General features: G+C 45.0%; 1 protein-coding gene across 1 annotated transcript in view; it reads left to right on the top strand.

Moving 5' to 3' along the window:
- The window catches only part of SUN2 (Sad1 and UNC84 domain containing 2), a 29,951-nt gene extending 9,312 nt beyond the window's left edge, over positions 1–20,639 (top strand). Inside the window, exons 6-18 of the mRNA XM_077339558.1 lie at positions 881–974; positions 1,655–1,725; positions 2,277–2,398; positions 3,785–4,000; positions 4,776–4,853; positions 5,475–5,518; positions 7,121–7,286; positions 8,926–9,141; positions 9,891–9,975; positions 11,868–11,983; positions 12,420–12,587; positions 14,154–14,246; positions 16,892–20,639. Coding sequence (XP_077195673.1) covers positions 881–974; positions 1,655–1,725; positions 2,277–2,398; positions 3,785–4,000; positions 4,776–4,853; positions 5,475–5,518; positions 7,121–7,286; positions 8,926–9,141; positions 9,891–9,975; positions 11,868–11,983; positions 12,420–12,587; positions 14,154–14,246; positions 16,892–17,008 — 1,586 coding nt within the window. The 3' untranslated portion in view covers positions 17,009–20,639. The remainder of the gene's footprint in view (positions 1–880; positions 975–1,654; positions 1,726–2,276; positions 2,399–3,784; positions 4,001–4,775; positions 4,854–5,474; positions 5,519–7,120; positions 7,287–8,925; positions 9,142–9,890; positions 9,976–11,867; positions 11,984–12,419; positions 12,588–14,153; positions 14,247–16,891) is intronic.
- Positions 20,640–21,541: the final 902 nt, after the last annotated feature.

Raw genomic sequence — 21,541 nt, 5'->3', positions numbered from 1 at the left:
TCCAAGATAGGTGTAGTTTGGGGTGTGTGGATTACACATGTCCCTGGGCCCTCCATTTATCTCCCATCAAACTGAAGTATTAGGTGTCCTTAAATGTCTGTAGGATTTCCTTGCATCACAGTTTTGCAAGGGAATCAGAGTTCGAAGGGACCTCCTGGGTCATCTAGTCCAACCCCCTGCACTATGCAGGACACTCACATCCCTATCGCTCATCTACTGTAACCTGCCACCCCCTTAAGCCTTCACAGTATCACCCTTTCCTTCTGATGGCTATTCAGCCTCTGTTTAAAAATTTCCAAAGACGGAGAACCCACCACCTCCTGAGGAAGCCTATTCAACTCAGAAACCGTTCTAACTGTCAGGAACTTCTTCCGGATGTTTAGATGGCATTTCTTTTGAATTAATTTCATCCCATTCATTCTGGTCTGTCCTTCTGGGGCAAGAGAGAACAATTCTGCTCCATCCTCTATATTGGCACCCTTTTAAATACTTGAATATGGTTATCAGATCCCCTCTCGGTCGTCTCCTCTCTAGGCTAAACAGACCAAGCTCCCCCAACCTTTCTTCATATGTCTTGGTCTCCAAACCCCTCACCATCTTTGTTGGCCTCCTCTGGACACTCCCAGTGTTACCTACACTGAAGCTGAAATGGATGGTCATTAAAAAACCAGGCTATCCAACGAGTGGCCAAAGGCAGCCCCTTTTGTGCTGTGCTCTGTTCTCTGCAAGGAAATGGACAAATGTATCCTTGAAAAGCCTTTTGTTTAGAAATGCCAGCTGGAGTGATTTGGGGATAGAGGGGAGGTGGCAAATTAGTGTCCTGGCAGGAGTCAAAAGGGGGAGGCAGAGCTGTTTTAATGCTTCCTTGGGGGTTTTGCAGGCCGATTCTTTGGGCTTTTATACTGGTGGATTGGGACCACGTGGTACCGCCTGACAACTGCAGCCTCACTCCTGGATGTCTTTATCTTAACAAGGTGAGTGCCAAAAGTGAATTTGCAACCCAGTAGCTGGGAGAAACATGGGTGATGGAGGAGGCAGGAGGTGAAGCTAGTCAACAAAGCAGAAATAGGAAACCTGAGATTTTCACAGTACGTACACAGTCCTGCATTCCACTCCAGGTATGCTTTCAATCTTCAGCCAGGCTGGCTGTTGTTAGCTTATCCCTATATGCACCATGTAGGGAGGAGACCCAAACACTGGTGAGAAAAAAAGACATCCAGAATTAGTGGTACTGTTTGCCTCTTTGCTCCTTCTTTGTGCCAGTAACTACAACCCCCACCAGCCTGTCCATTGCATTTGTATTGTGACCTTCACCCAAAGAGTTCAGATTCTCTGTTTCATTCTCATAAAAACCCTGCGAAGTAGGTCCTGCTCTCCCCACCCCGTGTCATAGCCCCACCATGAGGCCATCCTTGCCCTCCAGCCCGTGCTTCAATTTTTTGCTGGGTCTTTCCCTGCTTCCTCCATCCAGTGAGGTGCAGTGGAAGCAAGAAGACACAGAGTGCAGTGAGATCACAACATACAGTGTATTGTAGATAATGCAAAGACAGAAGGGCAAGGTTGGGATTCTCGAGCCTCTTAAACATCAGCTGGAGTCTTTCTGGGAGAAATGACATTGATGCTTCTTCCCTTCTCTCCTGTCGTTCGGTGCCAGGAGTTACCCAGTCTTGAAGAAGCTTTTCTTGCTGCTGCTCCTGCTGTTGCTATTGACTGCCATTGGTTATGGTGAGTTTCTTAGGCCTTGCTTGCACCGTCAGGGGCTGGAGTGTAGAGTGCTGGATCACAGCCACCCTGTGTTCCTTGAAAGAAGGGGAAAAGGAATAAATATGTGTGTCCTTCCTGGCTGAGTCCTGCTGGGTCAGTTGTTCTTGCTCCTGCAGTGGCCAGCCAAATGTAGGCCATGGTGGTGTCATTTTTCCCGCATCGTTGCAAATTGAGTTAGACTGCCTCTAAGCACGCTGGTTCCCTGGTACAGGCACAGCTAATCACTTTTGCTGGCCAAGTCCTCCATGAATGTGCCTAATCTTTTAAAATCCCATCAGCTAATGGACATCGCTGTATCTTGTGATCAATTCCTCAAGTCAATTAGGTGCTGGGGTGGGGGGGGAGTAGTTCTTCCTATCTCTTAAATTTCTTGCCAGTAGTTTTTACTTGGGTGGCTGTGAATGACAATATTATGATATTAAGAGAGGTCAGTCCCCCAAACACTTCTATGGACTATATTCCCGAGTTATCTTTAACCAGATTTCTTTCTCTCTTTTCCTCTCTGGTGTTAGGTGCTTGGTATTTTTACCCTTATGGGCTTTATCCTGCTATGTTTTCTTGGGGAGCTGCAAAGTCATCCCCTCCTGTTACCAAGAAGGCGTATGAAGCTGGAGATTTGATATCCGTCTACGAGGTGAGTGCAAAACATCTCCTATATGGGGCTCTCCGCAGCATTTCTCTTTACCTGTCGTCTCCCTCCAAATATTGTGAAATGCCAGGTCTGCATGCCAGGTCCATATGGGTCCTGCCACTGAGCTGTACACCAAGACCAGGATAGTCACAGCCTTCCAAAGGGGGTCACAACAGCTCTTTGTTCCCCAACTTGTGAACCTTGTAGTGTGAATTGTTTCAACCCTTAGTCCTAACCTGTCTCCTTATGTATCAGGTAGCTGCCAGTCTTTTATGTTGCTGTTATTAAACTGACACTTTATGCCTTCATGGCAAATGCTGGCAGGGGCTCATAGGGATTGTAGTCCATGGACATCTGGAGGACCACAGGTTGACTACCCCTGCTCTAGCAGATGGTGTCCACTGGAATATATGGTTGCTTATTTGCATTGTCTTTTGTTACTGTGGCCCCTCTCTTTCCTTCCACACTATTTTGCTATCAGAATTTAGATTGTAAGGTCTTTGGGGCAGAAGCCAGTCCGTTTTGCATGTATTACTCCAGCAGACCTGAAACAATGGCAGCCTGTTCTAGTCAGAGGGTGGCTGAATATAGGCGAGAAGGGGCCTGGGAAAGTTTTCAGAGCAAGGGGACAACCACACAGAAAAGTCGGTTTAAACAGAATTGTTATAGCTGACTTGTAAGAAATGGGAAGGAAGGGCTGTGTTGGGCCTCTTTGGAGAGAGCTCTCTGCAACTGACTAGTCATATGGGGAACAGTCGTGTCCTGCCTCTTCCCAATCTTCTTCCTCGGTGAAAGACTTTGCAACTTTTGGAGTAGTTCATCTAGGAGAAGCCTTCCCTCAAACAGACAGTGAGCCAAAGCTTTCAAAGGCATTGAAGATAATGCTCAGAGAGCCAGTTTGGTGTAGTGGTTAGGAGTGTGGACTTCTAATCTGGCATGCCGGGTTCGATTCTGCACTCCCCCACATGCAGCCAGCTGGGTGACCTTGGGCTCGCCACGGCACTGATAAAACTGTTCTGACTGAGCACTGATATCAGTGCTCTCCCAGCCTCACCCACCTCACAGGGTGTATGTTGTGGGGAGAGGAAAGGGAAGGCGACTGTAAGCCGCTTTGAGCCTCCTTCGGGTAGAGAAAAGTGGCATATAAGAACCAACTCTTCTTCTTCAACTGTGTTTGGAAGCAAACAGAAAGTCAGCATGGCTGACACAGGACATGTATATGTTCTCTGCGGCCTGTGCCTCTCAGGCAACCTAGGCTACAGTACCCTGCTTTGTAGTTTCTGAATGACCGTAAGTCACATAAAAGTACTCAGTCATGGATGGAAGTAAAGTATCTTTCTTATGAACCGAGATTTTTCTATTCCCCTTATCCTACCTCCGGACGAAAAGGTTCAGCAGCAGGTCTTAGCTCGGCTTCAGGCCCTGGAGAAGCGTTTTGAAACTCTGGAGGATGCTGCGTCAGTGCTGGAACTCCAGAAAGGCACAACCACAATGGGAGCAGCTCTGCAGCAAGACGATATCTTGGCGCTTCTGGACGGGGTGGTGAAAAGACGAGAAACAGCCATGAGAGAGGATTTCCGCATGGAGACAGATCTTCATCTCCAGGTAGGGCAGCTGTGGAAGACCAGGGCACCCGGGGGCTGTGTGTTTTAATTTGTGTAGGAGGCTTCAGTTTTGAAAGCTGTCTTGTCTAACTGGGAAGATCATCTTAGAAACTCATCTGTCTGCCTGTAGCTGACAGCCCTCCAATGGACTCTCTGTTTTCTCTCCTCCTGGCCAGTCCCCATGAGTGCTTTGCAATTTTCTTTGCTGCTCCACATTGTCATCACAGTCTCAGTTCTGGCAGACACATTTCATGTTCCTTTTGCACACTGCTGTAAAAAAACAAAAAAAAAAAACAACTAGGACTGGGGGATACAGGAAGAGCAGATAGGATGGCTTCCAAGGAAGGAGTCATTGGAATGGGATGGATTGCCCTAGTTGGAAGTGGCTCCCTCTTTGAAGGCTCCTTGAGAAGGGGCTGGGTGGTTTCATGATTGACATAAGGGTCAGTCAATCAATGTAGGGAAAATCTGTTTTTTTTTTCTGGGAACTATGGTTATGCTCCATGAGCTTTCATCCCTAACTGGACAGGTGAGATATAAATATTCTAAAGTAAACAAAGATTATGTTGATGTTTCTGTACAGTCTTTCTAAAAAATGACCCAAACCTTGTTATTATATGTAAATAGATGTTAATTTAATTTGCTTTGGAACAGGTTAGTTGGTTATTAGTAAGTTAAATCAGCTATAGTTCTCCAGTATATTTATAGGCCTAGCAGTCTCCAGAAACTTGTTACCTCTGTGCTGATTTTCATTGTTTGTTTGTTTCTCACTGCAGAGCGAATTGGATGCTTTCCAATCCCAAGTGCAGAAAGATCTTGACAGTCTCTTGAAGAAGGTGTCTCAGGCTTCCCAGGTAATCTTGGACTTTAGAAATGTACAAATGCTGTGGTCTTTGGAGTGGGCTTTTACACGCTTGAGCTGCTCTTTGTGGCAGGAATATTTTCCCCAACATTTAAGCTTAAATTGTATTACAGTTGCAGAGCCAAATATATTCACAGTTTTTCAACAGTTTGGGCAAACAGCATTGGTATGGTCACAGCTTTCCCTGGAACTGTTCCTCTGCTCTCTATTTACAGCAAGTTAGTTTAATGTTCTTGGGATGAGAAGGGGTTCCCCCCACCCTGAACAAAACTGTATATGGTTGGTCAGGCTCCCAGTTTACAGATGAAGAATGAGGTTGGGGAAGAGTGAGCTGCCCATCTCTCCTCTGTAACTCCTTAGCTGTTCTGAGGTTTGCGTTCATGCCTGTCAGCCAGTTAGAAGTCTAACTCTGTTTGCATGTACTTGATGCTGGAAGGTAATCCAACAACAACAAATTCTTAAGATTCATGCATTCACGCATTGCTATTCATGCATTGCTATGACTTCTCATGCTCCTCACTTTAGGAATGCCCAGGTTGGTAGCATGCCTGCCTTTGTGCTTTGCTGTACAGTATTGATCTTAGCGTGTTCTGTTTCCCTTCTCTTACTACAGGATACGGAGACTCGGATGGTCCAAATGACTTCACAATGGCAAAGGTAATTTGAGCATCGTTAGCAAGGAGCTGTAACCCAGCATATCCAGTCCTTTCTAAATAGCGGTGGTAGGAATGTGTGTCTTGTGCAGGGATTATTATTCCAAGCCAACATTGGCCCTGGAAAGTGAAGCTGTACATTTGCAGAATAGTTCTATGAAGCAATGCATCTGATCTCAGCACTCTTCACCTTTTGTATATCCCTTTTGTTTATAAAACGTATGAATCATACAAAACATACAGAGGATAAAATGCGTTAATTATAACCTGCAGTATTATACTGTAGGATTCCCCAGCCTTGTTGACCTTGCTTGGAATATTGAGGAGGGGTAGAGGGTCCCTCCACAAAATGGCTGCCGGAGGCTGTTTCTCCTTGGAAAACAATTGCATGTGTCAGCAATACTTCCCTCTCCTTCCTTCACCCTCCCTTTTTTTTCTCCACAGCTGGGGCCAAACATGCCACATTCTAGAGAGTTAGTCCCTTTACAACTATCTGTATAGAGCAGGGGTAGTCAAACTGCACCCCGCCAGATGTCCATGGACTACAATTCCCATGAACCCCTGCCAGCAAACGCTGGCAGGGGCTCATGGGAATTGTAGTCCATGGACATCTGGAGGGCCACAGTTTCTCTACCCTGCCTGGAAACATATCAGAGGGGAAGCTGGCACTCATAATTTCCATTTTGAGAATCAGTACCTGATATTATTTGGGAAGAATAAGTTTAACTTGGGGTTGGAGCCTATGGATTTATTCAGGTATGGGAAGCACTTTTGTATGGATGAAGAAGCCTTCCCAATCAGAAGAGGCTCTGCTTCTCTCATCAAAGCAAACTTCTTCAACCAGAGGAAAGTACCTCTGCTAGCAGGATGCATCCATGGGACCCATGACTCATTACTCAGATTAAAAAAAAACATTCTGCACGGCATTCCCTTCTCTAACTTGGCTATAATTTCAAAAGGGTAGCCGTGTTGGTGTGAAGTAGCACAATAAAATCAGAGTCCAGTAGCACTTTTAAGACCAACAAAGATTTATTCAAGGCATGAGCTTTCAAGTGCAAGGAAGAGTGCTTGCACTCGAAAGCTCACTCCTTGAATAAATCTTTGTTGGTCTTAAAGGTGCTACTGGACTCTGATTTTATTGGCTATAATTTGTAGACTTTGTCACCATTATGTGCCATACTATGTGGAGCCATTAATTTTGTGTTCAGCATGCTCAATACCTTTTTGAATAGCATTCATAAAGGTGTCATTTTTTTCTTTGACAGCAAGAGCAGATACACAGCTATAGTAATTGGCTATCCCATAATTGTTCTCCTGAATCATAAGGGCTAGACATCTTAACCTGAATTTTCATTTCTCAGGATTGTTCATTCTGTGCAGAATATCAGGGTCTGTGTTTGCAGAGTGATGTTAACAGATAAGCCACTCTGCCCTGATTGTACAGCTTAGTTAAACAAAATTAACAACTCTGGGTCACTTGAAGGAGCTTGCTGGGGGCCTTTCCCCACTACCAAGCCTACTTTTTGGATTGTGTGATAGGAAAGAAATCCTTGAGTTTTTTCTCCTTCAATTATGAATCAGGGGCTTTTCTGTTTTGCTTTTCAAGCTCTACCCAACAGAGCCTGATGGGTGACTTCCAAAAGTCGATGGGTACGCTGGAGGCCCAGCTAGCTGGCCTGAAGAAGGAATTTGCAACCTTGGCTGCCGATCAGAAGACCTTGGCAAAACATGTGGAGTCTGTTCCAGGACAGATCAAGAGGGTGCAAGAGGATGTGAGTTTGCAGATCCTGTGTGTTGTTTTTTTCTGTTGTGTGGCCTTGTAGTTTTATCCCTGGTGTGGTACGGCCAGACAGCTCAGCTGTGCAGTCTGCACACTGCCATTCCCATGCTTCCCATTCCTCTCCCCACAACAGACACCCTGTGGGGTGGGTGAGGCTGAGAGAGCCCTGATATCACTGCCCAGTCAGAGCAGTTTTATCAGTGCCATGGCGAGCCCAAGGTCACCCAGCTGGTTGCATGTGGGGGAGCGCAGAATCGAACCTGGCATGCCAGATTAGAAGTCCGCACTCCTAACCACTACACCAAACTGGCTCTCACACACAAATTGAACTGCATGACTAGCCATCCCCCTTGTATTTAGGCCCACAAGTCACATTCTGACACCATCTGGAAGATTCCCACATTTTCCATGCATGGTGCTGCTTCATGGCCACACTTCCTCATTAGCTGTTTAATGCAGCAGCAAAGCGTCTTCCATAGAGCAGGTATCCCCTCGCCCCCTACAATGGGCTTTCCTTTCCCCCCCACCCCATGTCACTGCAGGCCTTATTTAGTTTTTAAATAAGTAATTAACATATTGGCATACTATTATATTAATATATCAATTACTGGTTTTTAAAGAAAAACTTTAAAAAACCCAAGCCCTGGTGATGCAGGTGTCAGGGTGGCCATCCAGGGCTGAAAAAGGTACCCATGTGGTCAGCACTAGGAAGCTCTAGTCTTTGCTGCAATCTTTCCAAAATGTCACAGCAAAGCAAGTTCGGGAAAGATGGGGAAACCTGGGAAGGGCATGATATTACCTGGATGCTGTAGATATGTGGGGGGAAATACCCACTTCCTGATAGCATTCATGTAAAAGCAAACAGCCCATGTATGAGTGACCTTGTTTTTGACCTTCTCTGACATTCACAAGGCAGCCTTGTGTGAATATGCGTGATCATTCTTGTGAATTTTACCACATCCCAGATTGGTGGCTGGGAGGGAGTCACACCAGTATCACTATAATTTTTTTAATGCTAATAAAGGTATTCTGATTCTGATTCACTATAATTTTCCTTTCTCTATAAGCATATCTGAAAACCTGGTAATATATGTATTGAGTACATATGAACCTGTTGATAACTCCAGTTTCTTTTCTAAATTGATATTTTTAACCAAAAATTCAAGGCCCTGCTAAAACATGAAACCAAGCAGGTTAGTCAGTCTCCACCAGAGTTAAGATGCAGTGCATTTCCTTCAGTGCATGGAAAAACAAGCTTAAACTGAACCAAAAATATTTATTTCAAAAGATGGAATTGAACTACAAAAAACTCCAGAAGCTCTTACTCTACAATGATCACGGAGATTGTGAATCAGAGTATGACACACAGCTTGATACTTCGGTATCAAAATCAAAGCCGCAGGTTTTTCCCATAGCAGTCACTTGGGTCTCTTGACATGCAGGCAGCATTAAAGCCCCCAACACTCTGGGTCTCTGGAGGTTTCCCCATCTATCATGACCCACAGAAATAGCTGATGAGTTTGAAGTAATTTCCCCATTCCCTGTGGACAATTTGCATGTTCCCCTAAGAGGTCTGGTTTGAGCAAAGAGGAATATCTTCACCAGCCCACTCTTCTCTCTTGTCGTTTTAGGTGGAAATCCAGTTCCCAAGGTGGCTTAGCCAATTCTTGGCCCAGGCCAAGCACGATGGAGAAGGCAGTATATTCCTGCAGCGCGAGGAGGTACAGGAGCAGCTCCGCAAACTGGAGCACAAGATCCTGGCCAGAGTCTCTGAGGACCAGCTCTTGTCTGCACGGGATGTTGGGGTAGCGCTCCAGATGGAAGGAGTCACAGGAGTAACGCGAGAGGTGAGGAGCTGCATGCCTTCAGTCCTGAGTGGCATCGGTGGAATTTGGACGGCAAATGCTGATTATATGGGAGATGCTGTAGTGTTCATGTATCTGGATGGTTGGATTGACCTCTCTTGCTACTTACTGACTCATGCAACAATGGAAATGACTTGTGTTGTGTGTGTGGCTGCTTTCCTGCCTGGTTTTTGGGTCACGACACCTTCCTTTCGTCCTCATGTGAATCAGTTAACTATGAAAAGGAGCAGTGTGGAAGCGGCTCCCTGCCTGGTCCCATCTAAAGGCTTCTCATACCTTAAGGGATGAGACGTGGCCCTCGCATAGTGAAGTTTAATCTGAAATTTGCATAACTTGTTTTGCTCCAGTGCAAGTTTTTTCATGTTTTATCCTTAATGTTTATAAAACCTTAAAAAAAAATAGTTTACCTTCCAAAGCCAATGAGAAAGGGACCCTAAGACACTGTATATATGTGTGTGGCTGGGAGCAACTGATGTCTTTTTGCAGAAGAGTTGGTGGTATCAGATTGTCACATGTGACTGGCATCATATGTTGGCATGTGGTATCACTCCAATTGGTCCGGCTGTGCATTTGGGATGCTGCTGTATTTTGTAGGTTTTTGTCAATGCAGCTGCACCGGTATTCCTAAGAAAGCCCTTGTTTGTGTGAAGGAACACTAAACTCTTAAAAGAAAAGCATGCTTTAGGTGTCTGTGATTTTCTTTGCAAGTCAGCCCTGCTATTTTGTTTCAGCAAGTGGACCACATCGTAAACCAGGCCCTAAAACGCTACAGCGAGGATCGCATTGGGATGGTTGATTATGCCCTTGAATCGGCAGGTATGGAGACCCGAGAATTGTATTTTTAAGTCATTTGATAAATACAATGTTTAAATGCAGTACAAACACATCCACTATCAAATACAAAAAAGTGATCTGTAAGAACGTTTATGACTAATATTCATATAATCAATGGAATAATGTCAAGCCCTGCTGGGAAGAACTTCTAGAACTGCAGTTATTTGACTGTAATTAGATTCCGGTGGGTGGCCATGTTGGTCTGAGGCAGCAAAGCAAAGTTTGAGTCCAGTGGCACCATTAAAACCAACACAGTTTTATTGTGGGTATAGGTTTTCATGTATACACAACAAATAGCCGGATAAAATTCCTTCGCTTTTTAAAGGTGCCTCTGGATTCAAACTTTGTTATGTATTAGTTAAGTTTAGCCACTCTACTTTATTTCAAGATTTGCCAATCATCCCTTTTGTTTTGGAAAACACTGTTCTTTCTCAATAAGAAATGTTTGCCACAGTAAGATTTCAGGTCATAAGGAAATGGGCTGATCAGGTTACATATGTAACTGGCCTGTTGAGCCTAAGAATCATTTTTGATTTATAATAGCAATTTTTAAAGGAAACAAGTTTTAACACTCAAAGAATAACTTTGGGCTTTTCTGCATTATCATTTTCTTCCCTTGTGTCTTCCTGCTACTTTGGGTGGTTCCCTATGTGGGTGCAGGAAGAGGTGGGGCAACCAGTCCAGCATGAAACCTCCAGTGCATAAACAGTCAAAAGTATGCATGCACACAGAAGCGGATTCCTTGAATAAAACCTTGTTGGCCTTAAGAGATGCCACAGGACTCAAATTTTGTTCTGCTTCAGACCAACACGGTTACCCACCTGAATCTATCTTCAGAGAAAGATCCTAACCCCTCCCTATTAAAAAAAAAATCAGAATAGAGTCCAAATTTGCATGCTGTGGTCCAGTGGCAACATTCAGTCTTATGGGCTACTTCCATACCAATTTCAGGTGCAGGGTTTTATTTGTTTTTTGTGTTTTCATACTGTGTCTTTGTACAAAGACCACTAACAGCCTGTTCTTCCACAAACAAATCTGTTTCATTTTGCATCCTTTTTTTTTTTAACTGAAGAGTATTTCCCAGGCTTAATGTCTTGTGTCTCAGGGGAAAGCAGGGCAGTCACAAGACTCTGGTGAAGAGCCAGTTAGTTACTTGTCAGATACCCTTCATTTGTTGATGACTGCGAGGGGCCAGTCCTGGCATGGATTAGTAGAGTAAAGCAGAAAAGCATTACCTGCCTTCTTAAACAGAGCATTCTTAGAGGTGTATTCAAATACAAAGAGGTTTTTAAAACTTCATTTTTAAAAAGGTGTTGTATTTCTGTGCTGCACTGCATTGCCAGTGTTCCAGGGGCCGGGGTTTACTGAGGAGTGGGTGATTTCACTCAGAATCACATCAACAGCTAGATGACCCCATAAATCACCCTGATATGGAAGCAGCTCAGGTTGTGTCCTGGAAGAAATAAGGGTCCTGTTGGAGCTATCACAGTTATGCAGGGGCTGTAAGATGGAGCTCTCCCATCAGGCTGGGACAAGGAACATCTATTGGGTCCCTCCTCTCAGCACCCCCCCCCCCGAGGCATGGGGCCAGTGGGGTCCACTGAGTCTAGCAGGAGGGGGAGAAGTATTGGGGGGGGGAGTTCAGGGTTTGCAAGTATTGTGGAGTCTGCATTTTTAATTGTTAATGTCAAGTGTTGTGAGCCAGTTGGACTGAAAGTGGTAGTCAACAAATATAATCAATACATACCTAAAACATTAAGGATTCTTTTAGGAGATGTTTAATCCTGTGGAATGGTTTGTGCGTCAGCTTTCAAAGTCTTTGATCTGAGGGCAACATGAGTTGGGCCTGCTTCATCTGGCTCTTCCAACTGCAGGGGCCAGCGTTATCAGCACACGGTGCTCCGAAACCTACGAGACCAAGACAGCCCTGCTGAGTCTCTTTGGCATCCCCTTGTGGTACCACTCGCAGTCTCCACGGGTCATTCTGCAGGTAGGAGTCGACACCGAAGTCTTTTCCCGTGCGGCCTTCAGTTACTCTGTTCTTCCTCTGTGTTTTTCTTATCCAGCCATTTTATCTTTGCAACAACCTTGTGAGATACCTCTGGTTGAGCATGAGAGGCTGCCTCTATTAACAAAGGAATCGTAGGATGGCCGCCAATAGGACGGCTGCAGGGTGTTGAGATAAAAATGCTGGTTCCACTTTTTTCCCCACTTTTCCGCTTCAAAGTGAGTTATGGATTGAGAGAACATTATACAGCTCAAAGGGGCATTTTACATTTAACTGCTACCAAGAGATGATTTTTCTTTTGTCTTGGTGGAATGGTCACTTAATGTCCCTGTGTTCTAGGGCAGAAGGGTCATGTGTGTGCTTGTCGCTGTTATCCAAGAATTGGGGGGTGCTTCTTTTTTCTCTGCCTGCACTACAGCCAGATGTCTACCCCGGGAACTGCTGGGCTTTCCAAGGCTCCCAAGGCTTTGCTGTCATCCGTCTCACAAGCAGAATCCATCCCACTGCAGTGACGCTGGAGCACATCCCCAGATCCCTCTCGCCCAGAGGAACCATTCCCAGCGCTCCCAAGGATTTTGCAGTCTTTGTAAGTAATCCTGGCATGTCGTGGGGCAAGTTGAAACCAGGTCCACTGGGAGAATGACTTCCCATTTCCACTTGGAGGAGAAGGAAGAAGAGAATTAATGAGGGAAAGTTGTGAGTTAAGGAATTGGCAAGAGTCACCAGGCTGCTGTATCTACAACACAAATGTTGCAGCAGCTTTCTGCCTGTCATGGCTTCCCCTCAGAATCCTGGGATGCATAAGTTGGTGAGCATTCTAATAGCTCAGTCTAGAGTTGCCAGCTCTGGGTTGGGAAATACCTGGAGATTTTGGACGTGTAGCCTGGGCAGGGCAGGGTTGGGGGATGAGAGAGACCTTGTTGGCTCATTAGCTCCCAGTTGGGATGTGACAACCATCTGCATGCCAGCTCAGCCCTGATCACCTTCCCTGACTCTTTGTTCCTAGTGATAGCAGCTGCAATGGTATGTTTTCCAGGTCTCTGGATTCAGGAGGGGTGAGAAGGCCAAAGCCTTATGTCTTCAAGAGAAATGAAACTTAGTCTGCAGCTAGAGGAAGACAGTGTCTGAGAAGGGAAAACCAATGAGCTGTTTCTCATCAGAACATTTCCTATGCACTGAGAATCCTATATAAGCAATGCACACGTGTCGTTTATTGCTCTGCTTCGTAATACCGGACCCTTTGGTGACTGCAAAATCAAATGTCTCACTGTTCCACAATAGGTCTTAGTAACTGGGTTTTGCCTGACACTGGGCAGTCAGTCCTGGTGACCACCTCAGCAGGGATGTGACTCCACCATCCAAGGCTGCCATTTTCTCGATAGGGCCTGACCTTGGTCACCTGGAGATCAACTGTGATAGTGGGGGATTGGCAGCCCTACCTCAGTCCTTCTCACAGGACTATTTTTCTTTAGACCAGTGGTCCCCAACCTGCGGGCCGCAGCCCGGTGCCGGGCCGCGAAGGCCATGGCGCCGGGCCACGGCTGCCTCTCCCCGCCCCCCCCCCCCCCGCAGTAAAAAACTTCCCAGGCCGCAAGCTTGCGGCCCGGGAAGCTTCTTACTGTGGGAGGGCGGGGAGAGGGAATCAGGGCCGCCCGCGCCCGTGCGGGCGCGGCCCGAAGCGCGGGCGCGGCCTGCGGGTGCGGCCCGATGCGTGGGCGCGGCACAGCCCAATGCGTGGGCGCGGCACGCGGGCGCGGCCCAATGCGTGGGCGTGGCCCGTGCGGGCCGCGCCCCGATGCCCTGCCGGTCCCCAACCTCAGAAAGGTTGGGGACCACTGCTTTAGACTTCTGAGTTGAGAGCGAATGCGTATTAAGCCTGTAGTGCAGGAATGCCCCGTGAGATTACTTAGCTGGGCTCAGTCTTTGAGAAGGAAGGAAGGGGTTATAAATTTATGAATATCAGCCTTCTTTTTCACCCTTCTGTTCCTATAAACCTCTTGTCCCTTTACTGTTGTGTGTGTTTCAGCATGCAGCTACAAGAGTGGCATTTAACTACACTTGTATCCACCCCCCACCCCACCCCCAAATCTAGTGGTTGCTCTGTTCTCTCCATGGCCCCATGTCTTCCTCTCCCAAACCTTTGTTTCCACAGGGTTTAAGTGAAGAAGGGCAGCAAGAGGGCACTCACCTTGGGAAATTCATGTTCAACCAGGACGAGGACCCTATCCAGACATTCCACTTGCAGGTAGGAAAGAGGGCCAGACACAGATATGAAAGTTGGAGGGGGAGCACTGCAGACCCCAGAGGAGTTGGGCTGCACCATAAGTTGGCCAAGTGGGACTCCTTGGTTTCTAAGATACAGGCATCAAGGCAGGTCATTCAAATGGGCTGGGACAGGAAAGCCAGCCACTCCATCTCCCGGATAAAAATGATAAATTTCAGTGACCTGAAAGCCTGAGTGTCATGAAACTCACTGGGTCATGATCACCTCTAAAAGTTCTCTCTACATTTAACAAGGTTATCTTTGTTCCAGTCGGTGAGTTTATCAGACCATGAAACGAGAGTTGGATAAGATGCCCCAATCAGCCTACCAGTCCTTCAGCTAGCACAGTATAAGTAAATATAGGCAAGTGGGGCGGTTTTAGTGAATACAATAAGAGAAAGAGAAAACCTACTTACTATTGATGTTACTAAAATTATAGCAGAATACAATTAAGTAAAGGGTTCTTCATTCTTGTTTATTATTGTGTAGGATCCAACCAGAACGGTTTCTAGATATGTCCCATTTTCAAATGGAAATTTTCTTCAGTGGCTGTCCTTTAAATGTAAATATCATGAAAATCCAAACTGGGAAATTCAACCTCTATTGAATAATATAGCATATATATCGGCCTTTGGCTCTTCAATATGGGGGATGCTAGTAATAGCTGGTATTACATTTAAAGGACAACCATTGAAGAAAATTTTCATTTGAAAACGGGACATATCTAGAAACTATTCTGGTTGGATCCTACACAATAATAAACAAACAAGAACAAAGCCTTTATTTTATTCTGTAATAATTTTAGTAGCATCAATAGCACAGTATAAGTGGCAGTGCCCTCCTCATAGCCCCAAATGTCTCCCTGATGACTAGAGACACCATCTCTTTTATCCAAACAATCTGGGGATAAGCCCAAGCGGGAGAATTGCTTATTGACTTGCCTGTGGCTGGCTGGTGTCAGACTGACGTAATTCTGCACAAGACTGCATTGTAAATATTCTGGGTCTGGGTTCCCCATAGCAACTGCAGAGAATGACAAAAATAAAACTGAGCCTGTTTGGGCTCAGAACACCCTCCCCCTGTGGCAGTGTTCTCCCATCTCCTCTCCCTTCCCCAAAAAGCTTCACTGCAGGGTAGTAGTTCCCTACTTTTTGCTGCTGAAAAAGATTAAGCATCTAGCTTTTCCAGTGGGCTTTGATTGCATTTACTGTGCACTGGTGGTCTCCCCTTTCTGTCTGCACAGCAATCTTGCCAGATGGGCTAGGTTGAGGAAGCAACTAGTCCAGGTTCACCCAGTGCACTTCGAGTAGGGATTCTGAACCCAAACTGCTTTTAATCTGAATCCCTCCCTTCAGCCATTACATACCCTAGCTTCTCATATTTTCTGCAGGAGTGTCCCGAAAGCTGTTCAGCTGGGCAGCTATGACGGAGCTCTGCAAACGTTTTTAGGTGACTGGCGGCAACTATGTCGCACTCAGGAGGGCGTCCCTGGCCTTCACCCCTCTGAAAACACTTACAGAGTTTCAGCAGAAAGTGAAATTGGGTAGAACTCATTAATTACAGGAGGACATATTCTCAAGGTCATGTCTGAAACATTACTGTGGATTTGGGGCAACATGATCTGTAACCTTTTTGTTTACCACCTTTTCTCCAAGGAACTGAGGGCACCATAAACTTCTGCTCTAACATTTTATCTCACAATCCTGTGTGAGAGCGAGTCTGTAGTGACTCCCACACTGGGGAAAGGCTTGTGCAGTTTCCCCATGGCTGATACAGTTCAGCGACAATAGGCCCTCCGCATAGCAGGTATCACTGCCCCAGTTCCCAGCAGCAGCCAGAGCCATCTCCTCTTCCCCAGAGCCTCCATGGATTTTTAGGGTTTTTTAAAATGGGCAGTTGACAACTGTGATGGTACATGTATGATGTTCACCAAATTGCCACCTTTATGTCTCTAGTCCCTTTCATTGTAGAGATATGAAGGGAAAGGGGCTAGATATGGTGCTGGTTGTTTTTTAAAACTTAAGGCTGGGAATTAAGAGAATCTGATATAGTTATAACATTCAATGGATGAATTAAAAAGAAAGTGAAGAAGGCCCAGTGGCAGGATGGGCTTGACAGAGACCCGGAAAATAGCAGCCATTTGTGCAGAACCAGGAAGATCTGAATTTCCAGCCTTTGCTGAGATCTTCCCCAAAACTTTGCACAGAACAGGTTTTGAAAAGATCTGACAAACCAGGGAAACCTGTATGAATATACCATGATGTCGCAGGGAATTGGGGGGGGGGGACCACTTTCCATCAACATTAAACCCAAGGCAACCAAACTGTGTTTGCTCCCAGGAAGCTCACGGCTGAGCAAAGATTTGCATGTTCCCAGTCCTAATTTGCTACTCCACACTGGCTTTCACAGACATGCAGGTATATCAGATTTCTCCCAACTTGTGGCCAGGCTGGCTACTTCCCCAGTCAGTCAGGATGTGGACCGCAGAGAAAATAAGGCCATGCTAGGCTCCTCCCTCACTCTAGGTCATCCACTATTCTTTCTGCCTCCACTGAAAAATGGAGGCTAAAGCTTCTCTGCTTCTTAGTCAAGGGTATGTGTCACTCTTTATTTGTTTCCCTCTTCAGGATGAAGATAAGAGTGCAGCCTTCCAGCTGGTGGAACTGAGAGTTCTTAGCAACTGGGGCCACCCCGAGTATACCTGCATCTATCGCTTCCGGGTACATGGAGAACCAGTCTCTTAACCCTTCCCAGTGCCACACCCGTGCTAGCTGGCCTACCTCAAGTTCTTCGCCTCAAGAGAGACAAAAGACAGTGCCAGAAAAGAGAGCAGCAGGGGTTGGGCAGCACGGTTTTCACTGTGTTGCTCACATGTGAGGAGTGTATATTCGACAGCCACCTTGTGGTCAATGTTTTCTCTCGGTGTGCAGAGGGAGAAGAGGGCTCCTCAACTTGGTCTTTTATAAGTTGCTTTTTAACATTTTTTTAAAAAGCCTATGCAGTTCATACTTTTCTCACGCTTCTCCCCATGAGCAAAAATTGCTTTCCAAGTTTTCCTTTGGAAAGCTCTGTCATGGTCCCCTAGTAGATCGAGTGCTGTATGCGTAATTATATCAGGAAAGTGCTTCAGTTTATGAGATCTGTCCTGCTTGGAGAGAGTAGGGGGTTTCCAGGCAGTTGTTCTCCCCGTTCTGGGGTTGATGGAGCTCGTTGCTTTTACTGCCTTTATAAAAGCAGGCTTGGTGTTGAAGGTAGTTGGGGCCAGTGCTGGCCACTAGGAATGGGCAGCTAGGTAGAAGGAAGTATTTGCTTATTCAAAGGAAGCTTTTAAATACCAGAAGCTGCAGCCTCAAAGGAAAAGCAGCAGAAACGCAAGCTTGAGTATTGTAAACTTCCTATTCCTGGCAAGATGGGATTCTGGCAAGACGCATTCAGGTACTGCAGTATTTTCTTTTTTGAAATTCATGAGGCTCACACCAGCCTGAAAGTATTTCTTCCAGATGAATTGGGACTGATTGCTGTTGTTCAGGGGTGGGGGATCGTATTCGGCCAAACTCTGTGGCCTTTCCTTCTTTCATCCTCATGTAGCATCTTTTAACAAAGAGGTTATTTCAGTGCTGGTTGTGCAACCCATGGTTATTATAAAGCATTATCACCTAAGGGCTAAAACAGAGTCACTGTCAGACAATGCACCGATTGTTGCACTAGCTAAATGCAATGTTTTACCAGGTCTCAGGCTTTTTGGTCTAGAGACCATGTTCCTATCAGTACCTATTTACCACATGGAAAACAGCATTCTGTCTGTCACAAGCATTTGGTTAGGTGTCTTCTTGTCCTGTTACATGGCAGGGAAAACTTTCACTTAGTGCTGCACCAGAACGTCCTGCTCTACACATGTAGCCAAATGAGGGAGGTCTAAGGTGCAAAGGAAGGAGCTGCAGCAGTGGGAAGGCTGAGATTTTTAAAAAATTACCCTGTATATAAACTGCCAGGCTGAGCTTAGAGCCCTTTCTTCACGGCTTCTTCTAAAAGACAGAAGCTTTTATGGAGGTAGAGGAGGGAAATGTTAAAAATAAAACACTTTGCCTTTAGTCTGAAGCAGACTACCTCATTTGGTTGCAGGTGCAAACCAGGCCAGTTGAGAAATCCAGGTGATACCAGCTGTTTTCACATAGTAAGGAATTCTCCCTGTTGCTTTCATCATAGCTGAAGCCAGAGTGTTTAGCAACAGAGCTGCCACCTGTAGGAGTTTCCTGCATATTTTCATCCACAATCTTTTCTGCAGTTTCCTTCCATTTTTCCATATATGTTTCGCAGTGGTTTTTGCATTGAGTCTCCTCAAGCTGTCACAGCTGCTTTGGCCTCTTTTTTGTTGTTCCTTTTTGCACACTTGGAACCAAAGAGGCAAAAAAAATGTCTGTGTGGAAGCAGCCGTGGTAAAATTCTTGGTTTAGTAGGTGGCAATAACATGCCAAAACTTGGCTACACACCTGCCATGGTAACTTGGTGGTGGAAAGTGCCGTCACGTCACAGCCTCAGTGTAGTTGTCCAATTCAAGTAGATTGGGGCCAGCCCTGCTTAGTGTCTGAGACTGGCCTGGCCTGTGGTAATCTATCTCTTGGTAAATGGTGGCTGAGCGCTGCGTTCAGCAGGAATAGCCCTCCTGGTATGAATACCTCGTGAATTAGTGCCTTAGTTTCAAGGCTTCTAACAAAATGGTGAGGGACAGGCAGATTGCTGATATTTTCAGCTGGAGCGGTTCCTCAGTTTCTGTGTTTTGAAATCATTTTGCCACCTCCTTAATGTCGTGTACTACTTTAGACTCTGCCCACTTGTCCATAAGGCGCAGCTTTGGGGGGAGGAGAAATGCTCATGTTTTTATCTCAAGGGGAAACAGGGGCTTAAGATTGTAAATAGCGACTATGAAAAGCAATGCATGCAGCTCAGAGCAATGGGGCATCAAACAGTGTTGTGTATATCTGACCACTTCAGTGTTCTTGGGTTCTGAGGGTTAGTGACTTTGCCTCAAGGGAGATAGAGGAAATAGTTTTAGTAACTTGAGCAGCGCTTAGCTGGTGCAGAAAATGTAATGTAGTTCTCACATCAGACTAAACAGCGGGAATGCTTAGGTAGATCTAGGCTGTGTCAGTATTAGTAGACCTCATAAATGTAGAGCAATACTATATAGTCACTCCAAGAAGCGTCCAAGATAAAGCTCTTGTAGGTGGTGGTGACAAGAGTAGAAATGGACATTGGAAACACCCTGTGAGTTAGAAAACCAAACACAACAGGGAGTAAATTTATGAAGGTCAAATGTTTTGCTTATGCATAATGGAGGCTATCTTTCAATGTATACATGGAGTGGCTATTTATATCTGAAAAATGTTTTACGTTACCACTTAGCTCTTTGTACTCTCCCCAAGATTGGAGTATTAAGCACTGATTTTTTTTTTTTTTTTTTTGCATACTGTTTATTTGTTGAAGACAAAAGCGCGATTCAGCTTGGGAAAAAATAAAAGATGTCTGATTGCATATATGATCAAATTGTTAAAATTTGAAATTAATGATCTATAATATCTACTGTACACTAGATCATAATTAAATCACTTCTACGAAAAGCAGTTTTTGCTTGATCATATCGGAAACATGTATTTGACCTGCCTGAATGTGAGTATAAAAGGCGATTAAAAATCAGGCGTAATTAGTCATCTGTTTCAGAGCGTGGTGCTTTGTTGACAGCAGTGCAGCCTTATAAGCACATAGCGAAGACAAGTGGTGCCTGCAGCTGTCATGTTGCCTGCCCAGAACTTTTTAGAAAGTGGGTGAGGATTGGCTAGGCAGACTGAAAGCTTCCTATTAGAGGGGGAATTCTCCATGAACTGCTAGAGAGGTGCTTAGTTTCTTACTCCCTGCTATTGTGCTTGGTGACAGCGCCTATCAGCCTGTGTCTTGAGTCCCAAAGGCATCCATAAGTTGAAAAATGCTCGGGAGCCCTGAGCAAGAGTTGTGACTTATACATTCATTGTTATTCCTGTGAATTCTTTCTCCCATCAGCCATCACATGCAGCTTGTTAATACTATAGAATAGGGAACCCTCAAAGCACCTCCAAGAAAAAAAGAAACTGCAGTGTTGATGGCCAGAAATGTCCTTCTCCATGAGGTTTGCAGGGTGGTAGCATGTACAAAGCACCTTTAGCGGCATGACTTGTTTCTCCTCTGAAACAACTATTTATACCAGGAAACCTCTGGTTTGTATCTTACTCCAGCCTGTTTCAAATGCTGCATTATATTGTTCATCATTTTATAATCTTTGGACTGTAATGTTTCTCTATGCACAAAAAAATCCAAGACAATAAATTATAATTTTAAAAAGTGTTTACAACACCAGTTGTTGCTATGGGCGGGATGTAAACAGAGGGAAATCAATATAGATTTTGTTCTCAAAATTAGCAGGAACAGTTTACTTGTATGGGCTATGTAACTACAAGATTCCTTGTTTATTACGTTAGAACTAATCATCCTAGACATCACAAATCACATCCAACCATTACAGTGGACTGCAATACCTACCTGAACACACAACTGCTTTTAATGTACTGGTTGAAAACAGATCTTCCTGTGCAGTCTCTCACACTGGGAGATGACTCTCTTAGCAATGAAACTAGCTAAATAATGGGATGAGTCGGGATTCCTAGTTAAGGGGTCATATTGTTTTAAGAGTTCAGAAGCACACAACATCCCTGTACTGCTAATTTTTAAACATTTGGGTTAATGTTAAAGGGGAAATATTCCTGTTTTTCCACATGAGTGCTCTTTAGTACATAGTGGATTTCCTGCTTATCTGATCAGTTTTTCATTGTTCTGTAAAGATGTCATCTTGGGAAGTTTTAGTGTATAGATAGCTACAATACCAGAAAAATAACTTATCCATGGGGGGGGGGGGTGAGGATTTTCAATAAATGCATCTTCCCCCATTAAAAAATACTTGGCACCTTCCTTTTGTTTAGTTGTACTTATTTCCACCAGAGAGCTTATGAGTTTAACTGCTGCTTGACCAGAAAGAATTGCTGCTACACAGATACAGGATGATGGAAAATTCCACATTTCATTTGGATGTCTACAATGATTTCTTTTCACATTATCTGAAGTAGTAAGCTGTGACAATCAACTCAAGTCAATGTTGGGTGTTTTGCATATAGAAACAGGCTTACATACAATCCTACCTATACACAGATACAACCGGATTTCCATTGGGAACTTTAAAAAAAATGGCAGCT

Source organism: Paroedura picta, chromosome 5 (assembly GCF_049243985.1).
Source record: "Paroedura picta isolate Pp20150507F chromosome 5, Ppicta_v3.0, whole genome shotgun sequence".
NCBI lineage: Eukaryota > Metazoa > Chordata > Lepidosauria > Squamata > Gekkonidae > Paroedura > Paroedura picta.
Note: the sequence above shows the minus strand (reverse complement) of the source record. Positions and strands in the feature narration are given on the sequence as shown.